Source organism: Gobio gobio, assembly GCF_949357685.1.
Source record: "Gobio gobio genome assembly, chromosome: 13".
In the NCBI taxonomy this organism is placed as follows: domain Eukaryota; kingdom Metazoa; phylum Chordata; class Actinopteri; order Cypriniformes; family Gobionidae; genus Gobio; species Gobio gobio.
In genome coordinates, this window is record NC_137106.1 from 44,969,302 (window position 1) to 44,984,221 (window position 14,920).

Below are 14,920 nucleotides of genomic sequence, written 5' to 3' on the forward strand. Positions count from 1 at the left end.
GTAAAAACCTTTCTTTATCAGTTAAGTACTAAGAGTTTTATGTTACGTCTTATGTTGTGTGAACTGTGCACCTTCTATATAGTAATATTTACATCTGCCGTTCTTTTTGAACTTTGATTCATCGTGTGGCTTTCTCACCAGTTTTTTATGGTGGTTGTCATTATATTATAAAGGTAAAAAACAGACGTTTATTTCAGTTATTAAAATGTACACCTTTTTATTTACTATAGATTTAAGTTCAATCTTAAAATGTTGCAAACATTGTTTACAATCTGGCAACCACATTTGCCGGTGTGTTACTGTAAATTTCACAAGTAATTTTAAGTAAAGAAAAAAAACAAATGCTGCACTGGCCACATGAGGAACACAATGCTGTACATCTACCTGCCCTCCATGGACAAAAGTATGTGCACACTCCCTTCTAATGAACGGGTTTGGCTAAGCCCTTTAATTCCAGTGAAGACAAATGTACAACACAATAACAAAAATACACGTGCTCCATGGAAGACAGGACTCTTACAGGTTCAGAAAGGGTGATTCTAAAAGATGACAGAATTTTCCATTTTGGGTGAACTATCCCTTTAGTGCTATTTTCGTTATGGTCAAGTTACTTATAGACTTTTGAGTAAATACTGTGTAAAGTTCATTTAAATTCACCAATTGTGTGGACGTTCATAGTCTGATGCGAGTCATGCATTACTAGCATCACTAGCATAATGTGAAATATGCATTAATGTGTCTCCCCTAACAGTTCTCTAAGCTTGAATTTAAGGACGATTAACCTTTGAACTGACAGCCCTTTTCATGCTTGACAGCAATACAGTGACATATTGCTGCAAAGGGACTGTGCAAAGATACATTATGGAAAAGGGCAACCGGCATATCGAAAAACAACCATGAATTGCTCAGAAGCTTGACAGCTGTGTTTAGGGGGAACGTTTTGTGAAGTCTGCAAAACTCAATCACACTTTCTCAGTTACCTCAGTTGTGAATGAGTGGGCAGGATTATTTTCACGCAAAAACTGTAGGCTACAAGATCCAGTTCTCAAAAGTCTTGTGAACAAATATTCAGTATGGGTTTTATGGCCCTATTTAATTGGCATGCATGAACATAATTTCCCCAAAACTAAAAACTTTTACATACATTAGTTTGTGCTGCAGTGTAATCAGACTCTTGCCATGAAAAATGTTATATGAGGAAATAAGGCAGGGCATGTCAAAACACCTCCAGGGCCCAGAAAACACCTCAGACCCCAAAGGGTTCATCGGGTTTCTCTAAAAGCCATCATACTGACTAAAGAGAAGGCAAAAACTCAGAGAGTCAGAAAGCCCACCCCTCAAGATGACAATCTATACATAATCCCTACTTACCATTGCTGGAATATCACAACATTTGTCTCGACTTGTCCAGCCCAAACTGCAGACAATATCAAACATCTGGAGTTGGAACTGAGGGAGAGAAAAATGGGAACACAAACGGATGTTACAGATGGCTCGCATTGAGCGCAGGGAGTTGGGAGTAAAAAAACATGCTCGCATGCACCCAACAGTGTGTTGAAAAGGAATACAGACAGAATCGAATCCGTTCAGGCATGAATGGGTGGGAGGACATGCAACTGATTGAGTATGAGGGGACAAAGGGAATGACAGGGTAGATTCATAGGATTAATAGTTTAGTGCGTGTTTAGCTCTTTCACCGTATTGAAGGGAACGAGCAATCTGCACTTACTGTGGCTGACTGCTTCTTTGAACCGGTAGACTTTGCCATTTTTCCAAGGACTTCATAGCCATCTGTGGATATGTTGTTGGCTGCTTTGATCTCTTTCTCAGCCACCTCTTGGCAGTCAATGTTGAGTTTGACATTTTTCGGTGAAATAGAAATGTGAAGCTGAAAAATAAAAAGGCATTAGTGCACATACTTCAGTAGTGCTATTCCAACCATTACTCAGTACTCTAGACATCTTAGGTTGGTTCATAAGTCTTCATGAAAGAGATTCACGAAACTGTCTGATTGACAAAAAACCATTAAAAAAATCGCACAAGTCATCCTTTCCTCAACCATTTTCCCATGACAACATTAACCCTACGGCTTGTAAGCTATGTTTAGAGTTACGCTCTCAATTCTTCCAATAACAGTTTCTGTCCAACTATAATGAGTTTAATTAGTTCATTATGCAAAGACATGCCAATTGTCGAACACAAATACGAATCATCATGTCAGCAGATAATATTAACTGGTTTACCATCTGTAATTTCCCCTTTGAATACACTATGAGATTCTACATGCGGATGCAACCACCGAAATGCTTTTTCCATCCTTTTTTTTAGGGGGAATACAACGTTTTCTTTATGTAGCATCACCACATGTTGCTATTATGTCATTCTGCGGCTGACCATCTAATGTGCTGCTTCCCCCTTTTTTCAGTCAAAAAGTCTGACCGTCTCATACATCTGATATTCATACTTTGTAGATGAGCAGTCCAAATGCAAGGTCATATTTCTTGCCACAATACCGTCAACATCTTTGGCAACCAGCATTTGGCTTCCCACAAGTAGAAGGGGTCTGAAGTTAAGGCTTTGGATAGAAAGCTTCAGAAGCTTATCCAAATAGTATATGTTCAAAAGCTTTTGGGAAGCTGAGAATACAATACTGTCGCTATCAATTCAAAAACTATAAGAAGAGAGACCATTATTTGTATCGGGGAAAGTGTGTCATAACGGTCAGGGCCAAAAAATAGTGCTATTGTCTCGTTCTTTCGTACCATGTACTTTGCATTCACACTTTCTCCAGTCCTCCCATTCTGGCTACTGTGGGTGTCTGAAAATGCCCACCATGTGGTTTCATTTTGCTCTGATCTAGTCTTTCACTCTGTCCTGTCAGACTTTCCTTATATCTATCTGCCTCCATTTCATAGTTGCACGTTTGGCTGTCCATCTTCTCCCACCATTTCCTCTATACCTTATGAATTCAATGAGTAAATTCACGTTTTAGACAGGAAGTGGTTTCAAACAATCATTTTCAAATTTTACTTTTCGTCTCTTCCAAGCGGTTCATTGATACTTAGGGCCAGATTTACTAACAGCTTGCGCCAGCGCAAAACATCTTTTGCCATTAAAAAACTACTGTCAAGATTTACTAAAGTAACGCAGTTAAAAGTTAGCGCTGAAATGGCGTGGACAGGGTTATTTTTGCAGCTGATCTTATTGCATATGCATTTGTAGGAGTTTCCCTTTCAGATGCAGTATTTATGGGAGGAGAGTATTTAAATGATTTACTAAGGTTTGCGCTCATCAATTTACTGGTGTTTGCGGCATTATTTACCGCCCAAAAAAAGCACGTCTTAAACCAGATGTTAACTGGAAGATTGTGTTGGTCATTATGGAAATGATCCGGCTGCGTCTGTGTTCTTCAATTTGCATGTCTTCAGTAGATCACGCTCAGAACTTTCCACTCCCTTCGGCACTTTTATGGGATTGTGCTCTCACGCTAATTTGCCCTGTTTAGTAAATCTGGGCCTTATTGTCTACATAGACAGCAAACTGAAATGTACATACATGCACTAAACAAATAGCATTTCCATTTGAGGTGCATGAAACCCTGGACTGTTCTTTCCAGTGTGTCTTTACTTACAGTATAATACATTTTACACTGAAAGTACTTTTTTATCAGCATTTGTGTGTGCTATTTAGCAATTTATGCTTAACAGAATATCATGTTGTAAGCTTATCAACATGCTGTGCTGTCACAATAGAATATTTCAGCGAAATTTCACAAGGAAAAAAAGGTCATTGTCAATAGTGTTGTGATGCATGTAGACACTTATAAAAGTTTTATTTTGCGTGACCAACTTGAACACAAGCAAAATATGTGTGGGGAACTTATCACCCTCTCACGAAACTCCCAATGAGTGGATTTCTTTTGAACAGACTTAATTTTGCTTGTGCAATTTTGCAGAGCAATGGAATATTTGTCCGCACCTTAACACTGGTCATTGTAGTGAATTTGTGTGATCAACTTCAACATGAGTGAAACGTAAGTAAGGAAAAATGTTTTGCCTTCACTCGAAACTCTTGATTGCATGGATTCCTATTGAAATGACTGGATTTTGCAACGGTAAATGTGACCGCACCTTAAAAGCCTGTTCACACCAAAGACGATAACTATAAAGATAACGATAAAGATATAGTTCTTAAAATCATTCTCAATATTAACGATAACGGCACAGAGAAATGGTATTGTTGGAATCACTTTCAGAGCCATTTTATCCAGCCGATGAATGATAAAAACATTTACAGCCAATCAGAATCCATCCTGCTGTAACAAGCACGTTCTTGGGGCTAGATTTGTTAACAGCTACTGTCAGGATTTACTAAAGACACACAGTGAAAAATGAGCGCTGAAATGGTGTGGACAGGGTAATTTTTGCGGCTGAACTTGTTATATTTGCATTTGTAGGAGTTTTCCTTTCAGACGCAGTATTTATGGGAGGAGAGTATTTAAATGAGTATTTAATCATGCAAGGTGATTTACTAAGGTTTGTGCTTGTCAATTTACTGGCGTTTGTGCCCCAAAAAAAGCCTTAAACCAGACACTAACAGGTAGATTGTGTTGGTCATTATGGAAATGATCCGGCTGTGTCTGTGTTCTTTAATTTGCGTGTCGTCAGTAGATCACGCGCAGAACTTTCCACTCCCATTGGCGTTTTTATGGGATTACGCTCGCACCCTAATTTGTTTAGTAAATCTGACCATTGATGTGAACGGGCCTTAACGCTAACCACTGGTCAATGAAAACTTAAAACATTTTGATTTTACTAACAAAATTTCACAAGCAATGGTAAATGTGACCGCACATCAACACTAAAAAGCATTAATTAGTCTAATCGGTGTTTCATGTGAGGAGTGCTTCCAAACCGTTCACATGACATGAACTTCAAATCTAACTCGGAAAGCATTTATTCATGGATTAATTTCAGCTACTAAATTCATAATCAAAGGGATTTTATAAAAGGAAGGAACTGGCTTGAAGAAAGGGCCAGTGTTCTGTGTGGTATTGTGTGGTTGACCATAGAATCCCTTTAATAGCTGTTTTCATTTCCTATGGCTTTCTAAGCACTCTTATAAACACTATACTGGCACAGTGTACACACTTTTGTGGACACTCGTATCCTAATTCTGATAATAAAGGCTTGTAGGTTGTTATTAACTATTACAAAGAAATTAACTGTTACAAATCCATAATCCTTCAGACGTTGCATGTTCATGTGGTTTGGAAGTGGCACAATTCCGGTCAGTACCGTTTGAGATGAATAAGGAAGGATTCATTTAGGCTTCACTTTCATTAAGCAACATCGTTTTTGTTGACTTTCTGGTGGTCTTGACAGGGTTCATGAGATTCACCCCATGACATGGCCAATGCAAAACTGTCCACAATATGCTAGGGTGTCATTTTTGTCTACTTTATTTGTCCAGTTGAGTAACAGCACACCTATTTTCAACAAACTGCATAATTTGAAGTATCATTCATGCCTGTTAGTGCAAATGGCGCATGATGATACATGCAGTGTAGTCTACACTGTGTTCAAATAAAGATAATTATAACATTAACTAGTCTAAATTAGTGTCTAATGCATGATAACGTTATTTTTCTTATGAGCATGCACTACAGTTTTGTCGCATGCCACTTTAACTGCTTGAGCAGTTGGATTCTGATTGGCTGTCAATGTTTTTATCATTCATCAGCTGGAAAAGATTTTTCTGAAAATGATTCCAACTATATTGTTCCTCCTTATCGTTATAATTGTGGTGTGGATGTCTCTATTCTCATAGAATAAGAACGGGTATCAAAACTTTATAGTTATCGTTATCATTGCAGTCATTGTGCTTGGTGTGAACAGGCCTTTAGTAAAGCACAAACAAACCTGAGAGAGAAGAAATAAATTCTTTCAGTTAAAGAACCGTCTCAACTTTACAAAGCCTGATGGGTTCGCTGAAACTGAAAGGTTTCCTTCGCATGTCACCAGTCTGTAATCTTGTAACCAAGGTGGTCAGCTAATCACAACCTTAGCTCAGAATTGCTGTTTTGTGTTCAAGTCGCCAGTAATGCCAGAACGTACAGTAGACTGCAGCTGCAAACCAATGCTTTTCTGCACGAACCCTGGACCACAAATTGGCCCTTAGATAAGCCAAAATGCACACTATATGACATCACTTTGTCAATGAAGTCATTGTGATGATGTCCATGGGTGAATCTCATGCAAACAATCAAAAGAAATTCAAATAAAAGTCTGTGTTAGGTCTGGTTTTTGTTTGTAAATTCTCAATATTATTACTGGTGATTCTAATTATACTATGCCACGTTACAATAATACAGCACTACAGCTTTTTTACACTAAAATGCAAATACAACGCTGTAGAAAAATTCTATAATGATGTTTAAATGCTTTATAATTTAAAGCATTAGTTCACATTAAAATGAAAATTACTCCATGATTAACTCACCCTCAAGCCATCCTTGGTGTATATGACTTTCTTCTTTCTGATGAACACAATCAGAGTTATATTAATAAATATCCTGATGTTTCCAAGCTTTATAATGGCAGTGACGGGGCTCATGAGTTTGAAGCTCAAAAAAGTGCATCCATCCATTATAAAAGTGCTCCACACGGCTATGGGGGGTTAATAAAGGCCTCCTAAAGCGAATCGTTGTTTTTGTGTAGGAAAAATATCCATATTTAAAATGTTATATAGTTAAATATCTAGCTTCCACCAGACCGTCTTCCATATTCAACTTATGAAGAAAGTGTAACGCCTCTCACAGTTCAAAACGCTTACGCTACGTCCGGTGTCATACGCTCAGTTACTCTTTTCCGTAAGTTGAATATGGAAGGCGGTCTGGCAGTCTATGCTACAGAAGGCCTTTTTTAACCCCCTTTATTAAAATTAAAACTTTTATGATGGATGGATGCACTTTTTTGAGCTTCAAAACTCAATGGACTGCCATTATAAAACTTGGAAGAGCCAGGATATTTTTTTTATATAACTTTGCTTGTGTTCATCAGAAAGAAGAAAGTCATATACACTTAGGATGACTTGAGGGTGAGTAAATCATGGAGTAATTTTCATTTTAAAATGTGAAACTGATCCTATAAATAATACTTAATGTTTTAATGTTACAGTAATAGGAAACAGGCTTAATTTTCTTCAACTTTCTGGTGGTCTTTACGGGCTTCTTGAGATGAACCCCCATTGCTCAACTGTGCTTTCAAATTTCACACATAGACTGGGGAAATCTTTCATGTGTGGATGTAAAATTAGCACATCTTGAAATCTGATTTGCCAAGAGGCACTTACTAGACCAAAACTGCCAAATCCCAGCTAGTATAAATTAGCGTCTCCTGGTTGTCAGACGTTTTTTACATTACAAATCAAACTTTGTCAGCGGTCTCTTGGGACAAACATGACAAAATGATGACATGTTTAGCTTTAAAGAGACTCAGCGTATGCACTGGGCCTAGAATAACCTCTGAGAAAGCAAAACCCTTTATATAAAAATAACATCATTAACGTCCACTTTTACAATATTCAATAGTAATGATTGATGATTTTCAGCTCTCATGAACCACAAACTGGAAACTGCTCTTGCACAAACCTGCAGCTATGATCTTGCTTACAATGATGGCTGGAGAGTCTACAGGCTAAAGCTCTGCGCGCACCATATGGGCCGTTAAACATTGGGATTTAAAGCGAAAGGCAAAATCAACAGTGACAAATCTTTCTTTGAGCTCCAAGATTCTTCAGTGGGAAACTTGTTCTGAATTTCTCAGCCAAGAGTTATAACGCAAGCCATCGCTTCCAAAATCATTATACTGTACCAAACAAACTTTACTGCTTTGGAGGGACTAATATTCATCCAGAGAAATTCCACTATTTTCCTAATGTGCTATATCTGGAAGTATTTAAAAAGGGAGACTGCAAGTTCAAATCCATCTCTTGATTCATATGCATATTCACATTCACATTCACATTCACATTCAAGACATCCGGTCAAGATAAAGAAGACATAATTCAATGACGGACATCTGGCTTATTATGAAAGCTACCTATACAGTTTTATCATTTTAATGTTATGTATATTATGCCCTTTTTCAGCATCTTGAAAAATTTTCATGCTTGAATGTTCATTATTTTCCCCATATTCTCCATTGACTTTGTATTGCGTGAAGCGGCCACCTTGTCATTTCTGACTTATAACAAAAAACAGAACAATGTCTAAAAGCTGATATGTGACAGGGTGTACAGCAAACAAGCTAAAAAATACAGAACCAAAAACGTATTAGTGGTTATAAGCTGTTGACCCAAAAAAATATCGTTTAAGGACACAAAAGTGGATACAGGCAATTGAGACAGAGCGCGACACTGAGAACTACACCCACTGGAGGGGAACGTAATCAGCAGGAAATATAATATATAAAACTGACATTTGGATATTTGATTTAACAGTGACAAAATGTTTACTGCACACATAGGCATACTGAGGCATACTGAGTGTCAGGATCCCAAAATGTACCCATTCTTGCCTGTATCCACTTTTGTCTCCTTAAACGCACATTTTTTGGGTCAACAGCTTATAAAAACTTATTTCTGTTTTTTTTTAGCTTGTTTGCTGTACACCTTGTCACATATCAGCTTTTAGACTTTGCTCTGTTTTTTTGTTATAAGTCAGAAATGACAAGGAGGCTGCTTCAAGCAATACAAAGTCAATGGAGAGCGTTGAATTGGAAAAAATTCACCACCCTCACAGTTGTCATGAAGGGAAAATTAGCAACCAAAACCACGCTGTAAACATTTTTTTCTGCTGTAAAGTTGGGCATTTTAACATGGGGTTTCTATGGGATTGACTCCCTTTTGGAGCCTGTCTCTAGCGGCCAGTCGATGAATTGCAGTTTAAGTCACTTACATTACACACTAAAGAAAGTTGTAAAAAAGCATGAAAGGACCCCTTTACATGACCAAGTAATCAGCCGAAGTAAGCAAAATCATTGTACCTTGTGGAAACTGCCGTGGAAAACTTTCTTCACGAGCTCGTTATCAAAGGAGACTTTCTGAATTTCACCTCTGGAGTCCTTATTGTAGAATGAGATGACTCTACTGGAGGCTGAGAACAAACACACACTTACGGATGGCTCTGCATTGACTGCCCAGGCAAATATGACACAAAAACAACACCAAAACAAAGAATTTCCATGCTAATTTGAGCCTGACGCAACAGGTAGATTGTACGTTTCTGAGCAATTACTGCTATAAATCACTGCAACCCTAAAACCTGGAACCCATTTAGAGGATCTCAGTTTCTAAATGAGGTTTATCAGACACCGACTGCATGAACATACACATGAGACATGGAAGATAAAAATGGTGCTTACGGTCAACGGTGAGCCCGACCTCAGGGTTGTTGTTCTTATCTGATATCTGCCATATATCAAACGCATCCTTGCCGGTGTCGGGAAGAAGACGGAAGAGGAGAATCAGCGTGTAGGAGGGAGGAAGACCATCTGGATGGATTTCCCTTTAAAGAAAAATACAGCTCATTTAGCAATGCAAAAAACCTTTCATCAGCCTTAATTTTCATAAAATCATTCCAGATTTGATGAAATTGGAAATATTGCATGTGTCTGATGAGAAAACAAAAAAATAAAGGCTTTATACAGATTAATTTATTGCGCCGTGAAACCAGACATGAATCAAAAAGCGCAGAACAGATTCATGTACCACCCGCTGAGAAAAATACAAACAGACTTGCAGCCTTGAGAAATCACAACACACTGAAAGTATTTTCCCTCCTCTGGTGCTCAGAATGTTTCCACTTGAACAGCTGCTTGCCCGCGCACAAATAAAAACCATTATAGATAAATGAATCAAGCATGCCTTGGCCAGAGACCTTCAGACCAGATCTTCAGTGGGCAATCAGAGGAACGCTTCTTGAACTAATAGCCTGTAGGCGCTCGCTATAACGTAATGGGAACAGAACCAATGAAACAATCTGCCACACAAATCTGCAGAGTTTTTAAATGCCTACTTTCAATAGATGCACTAATATAAGATGAGAAAAAATTGAACTTTCTGAAACATCAGTCACTATTGGGTTTTTGTGCATTAAGTAACTATTCTAACAACTATAAGTAGAACAATTTTGCTAGACAAATTTCTACCACTAAAGCAACCAGAGACTTCTGCTTGAACTTGTCTTTTGCCCTTCACTTAATATATTCTTAGTGTTATGTTTAGTGATATGTTATTTGTGATATTTGTATTTCCTATGTACTGTATATGTTATGATAATTTTTTATGATTATTTTAACTCATTTTCTATGTAAAGCACTTTGAATTACCATGTGTATGAAATTCTGAAATGTGTACGATATAAATAAACTTTCCTTGACTATTCATTTGTACCACCATTGGTGGTGGTTGAGGAGATTCCCCCTTCTATGTGAAGAGCTTTGAGTGCCTAGAAAATGTAACAAATTAATTAACAAATTATTACTTAAGAAATCTGTTGTCATTTTAATATTATGTATATTATAGTTTTTCTTTAATATTTTGAACTAGCTTTCAACATTTTTCACAATGTTTTTATATTTTCAGTTTTCATTTTAATTCCATCTAGTTTCATTTTATTAATATTGCTGTGCTTTTGTCGTTATTTAAAAAAAAACTATTTTAATTTATTTTCAGTTTTAGTTCCGTTTTATATTTTATTTTATGATTTTTTTTTAACCTGTATTTCAGTTTATAAAAATGTGTGTAATAAATGTCCGTTTTGGTTAACGATAATAAACCCGACTCTGATGCTGGTGTCCACTACAACTTACAGAATACAGATCTTTAACAAGACATTTTGATAATAATACTATTAATAAAAAAAAAAGTTTAATACACTATTGTAACAACTATAAATAGAAAAACTTTCCCAGACAAATTTCTACCACAAAAGCAACCGGTTGGCAGTGACTTCTGTCTTTTGCACTTCACTCAAGCCAAACAAAACTCTTTAAAATACGATTTTCTCCTCAAAAGTAGCAGGGGGAGAATTTAGTCTTCCTCTGTTTGAGAAGGTCAATCATGAGAATGTTTTTTATGAGTTCCCGCTGGAAATGTCTCCAATATCTGCAACAACAAACAAAGAGAAATGCCTCTCGGGGGAAAAAAAAAGCTGCAGAGACCATAGACTGCAAGCCCTCTGAAGACGGTTAAAATAATTGTAATTGCTTGACTACATTACAGTCTGTAGGGGAGCAGCTTAAAACGCATGCATTGCGCTCCAACCTACTTTGTGGGCTGGGAAATGAATGCGTCCTTATGGAGTCTGTATGCAATGTAACTGTTGAAGGAGCCTGGTTCCATGGAGACGCCGCTCATGCCAGCAAACGTCTTGTCAGTGATGTTAAAAGCCTCCAGCATCCTGAAACCTGTGCGTTTTCATCAAAACATTAATCACGAGATGCATAACAGTGTGTGATGATAGAGGAAAACAAGACTATGAACTAAGACACAGAAATATGGATTTGAGAGTCAAGTTCTGACCTGGTGATGTGAATCCATCGAGGTAAATCAAAGGACACGCTGTAAAAAAAGAATTCAGGAAATTGTTTTAGTCTTGTCTTTCATGATAGAGTGAACAATGTAGACTAAAAGAATGACTTCCTACAGGATGTTGCCGTTTCACAGATGAACGTAATGAGGTTGTCTTGGATCTTAGCAAATGCATCAAAGTCATCAACGATAAAGACGTGTCTCTCGCTTGGCTTGCTTCCGATGTTCCTCAGCTCAGCAGTGTCTACGTCTGCGACACCCACCACGAACACACTGTAGCCTGTGGAGAAGACAACACTGAGGCTTTAGGGAGCATGGACAGTGCTTTGCCTGCAGTCATTTGAGATACGTCGCATAAAGAAAAGGAGGCCGTGATCATTGAGATTTGTGTTACCTGCATGCTGTAGCTTAGTAGCACTCTTCTTCACATCATCTTGAGAACGTCCATCGGTCACCACAACCAGAACCTTGGGAACGGTTCTCCTCATACCGCTGTCTGAGATGAACACCTTATCCCCAACATGCTTCAGCGCAGAACCTAATGCATTCACACATTAAAACAAGAAATTTCTATTTTGTAGCTTTTGTTTTTGAACAGAATTCAAACATTTAGGGCCAGATTCACTAACAGCTTGTGCCAGCGCACCGGTTCACCGCTGTTCCTTCCTTGGAGCACTTTTGATAGATACTGACCACTGCAGACCAGGAACACCCCACAAGAGCTGCAGTTTTGGAGATGCTCTGACCCAGTCGTCTAGCCATCACAATTTGGCCCTTGTCAAACTCGCTCAAATCTTTTCCTGCTTCTAACACATTAACTTCGAGGACAAAATGTTCACTTGCTGCCTAATATATCCCACCCACTAACAGGTGCCGTGATGAAGAGATAATCAGTGCTATTCACTTCATAATGTTATGCCTGATCGGTGTATACTTGGAATGCTAGAGGAAGACGTTATCCAAATGTATAGTTTCCCAAGCCACTTTATTTTTAATTTACTGTGCCTGTGATGTTAGTAGATTACCCTCACCTGATTATCATTGGCTCCCTTGTTTGCGACCCTACGCTAATTTGCATTGGTCATAATGGAAATGTTCTGGCAGCGTTCTTTAATTTGAACATTGTCAGTAGATTCCCTCGCAGAACTTTGCACTTTGCACATGGGATTACTGTCTCCCACTAATTTTCCCTGTTTAGTCAATCTGGCCCCAAATGTATGATTCGAGTAAGAGTCTGAGCTTGTGTTGTGGGAGAATGTTAGCCATAACTTCAGATGTTTTCAAGTTCAGTCCTGTGGCTTGTCAGGGGTGCGTTTCCCAAAAGCATCGTTAGCCAACTATGGTATGGTCGCAAGTTCCATCGTTATCAACATGGTTCAACGAGTCTGTGTTTCCCGAAACCGTAGTTCCAACGAACGTTCGCAAACAGCATCACAAACTTGCGTGGTTGCAACGACAGATCTCGACCTGTGGTTAAAAGCATAGTTTCTTGTTCGCATGACATGTGGACTTAATAAATCCTTGTCTTGAGCAAAATAAGCAAGCTGACATTTAGTACAATATATATATTTTATTAAAATACATACAAATGTCGTTTATGTCTTTTAGTTTGTCAAGAGATTTAAAGCACCTTCTTTGAAGAGTGCACATGTGCGTATGTGCTCTAGTAGCTAGAACGAGCCTGTGATTGAATCTGGAAATATAAAAAAAATAAGAATTAGTCCTCGACAGATTTGCGACAATACGGTTTCGGGAAACAGTCGTGACTAGCTAGTTGATTTCTTCAATGATGCAACATATTATGGTAGTTAAGCAGTGAGTAACGTTGTTGTACGGGATACGCACCCCAGCTAGGGTAAACAAAGACATTGAGTGTGCTTACATGCAGGTACTTAAGCCGATTATGCTTTATATGCCGACAGTGCATGTGGTCATGTAAACATGCTTTTATTTTCTTTATCAGATTAAACAGTTTAAGCATGAAGCAATCAAACTGCTAGATTAAACCCATTTTCCCAGGCATGTAAACACAGTAACCTGTGTTTTGTTGGCTTATTGCAGTGCACATGTGTGATAACAGGAAAGAGCCCTTACTGCAGATTTAAGCTCATCCAGACTGCAAAATCTGACTCTTTCTTGACCCAAGACATTTTTATAAAATGTTCTCATCTCGTGCTGCCGAAGCAGAAGTGGTGCAGTTATTTAACATCACATCTCACATAACAAATATAATAGGCTACTTGGAGTCAGATACATGAATGATTAGGTTCTGACGTCACTACTGGGGAATAACTTTGGGAATAACTAGGGATTTTTTTAATAAAGAGTTGCTGGTTTATTGGTTTGCATGTTAAAAGGTTAATTCAATAAATTGATTTTTGGGAGCTGTCAGTCAATTGGTGGGTATGTAAACATGCTCAATGTATCACAAACCTGTTTTGGTGTTTCCTCCTCTGTAATTGACCATCTGAAGGGCGGACAGAACCATTCCCTTGTCGTGGTAGGTGTTCAGTTTGAACTCAGTTTTAGCACCATCGCTGTACTGCACAAAAGACACCTGTTTTCACAGAATGAGACAAAAGACCAAATGAATCACAGCCCAGTCAGGGAGTCGGGGAGTCATGCACATGCGGTCAGTCACATGACTGCAGACAGGTCAGTTACCTGCATGCCCTCATGGCTGATGACATCGAATGCTCCGATCATGCTGAAGACGAACTGACGGACTTTAGCGAAGCTCTCGTCTCCAATGCTCCACGAGCCATCGATCAGGAACACCAGGTCAGCCTTGGCCCCTTTACACACTGCCATTACAGAACAAAGTGTAATGAGGTATACTAATCATCCATCTATACTGTTTCCTATTTGAATATACTGTCTTCAGTGTCCCATGATCCCTCAGAAATCATTCTAATATGCTGATTTGCTGCTCAAAAAACATGTCAATGTCTTTGTGGAAACCATGATACCTTATTTAGTAAAAAAAAGAACAGCATTTATTTGAAATATACATGTAACATTATAAATATCTTTACTTTCCCTTTTGATCAATTTAACGCATCCTTGCTGAATTAAAGTATTCATTTATTTTTAAGCAAATCTTACGGTAGGCTAGTGAATGAAATACACAACAAATGACAACCGTGATCTGCATTAATATCTGACAATAAGATAAAAATCATTTTGCAAAAGTTATTCATCTTTCTGCAGTGTATTTACCATCGAGTGCTCCGGGGATGGTGGGTGGTGGTGGAGGAGTCGGAGGCAGTGTTGGGGCTACGGTGGGCTTCACCACTACAGAGCGGAGAAAGCAGACACCATGAGT

At 38.3% G+C, this 14,920-nt stretch overlaps 1 protein-coding gene across 1 annotated transcript in view; it reads right to left on the reverse strand.

The window, feature by feature from the left end:
* Positions 1 to 14,920, reverse strand: part of col12a1a (collagen, type XII, alpha 1a) — a 111,405-nt gene that overhangs the window by 17,730 nt on the left and 78,755 nt on the right. Inside the window, exons 43-53 of the mRNA XM_079832663.1 lie at positions 14,815 to 14,889; positions 14,260 to 14,399; positions 14,029 to 14,152; positions 11,990 to 12,133; positions 11,711 to 11,875; positions 11,587 to 11,625; positions 11,333 to 11,471; positions 9,426 to 9,568; positions 9,048 to 9,157; positions 1,730 to 1,888; positions 1,372 to 1,449 (exon numbers count right to left, since the gene is read on the reverse strand). Coding sequence (XP_079688789.1) covers positions 1,372 to 1,449; positions 1,730 to 1,888; positions 9,048 to 9,157; positions 9,426 to 9,568; positions 11,333 to 11,471; positions 11,587 to 11,625; positions 11,711 to 11,875; positions 11,990 to 12,133; positions 14,029 to 14,152; positions 14,260 to 14,399; positions 14,815 to 14,889 — 1,316 coding nt within the window. The remainder of the gene's footprint in view (positions 1 to 1,371; positions 1,450 to 1,729; positions 1,889 to 9,047; positions 9,158 to 9,425; positions 9,569 to 11,332; positions 11,472 to 11,586; positions 11,626 to 11,710; positions 11,876 to 11,989; positions 12,134 to 14,028; positions 14,153 to 14,259; positions 14,400 to 14,814; positions 14,890 to 14,920) is intronic.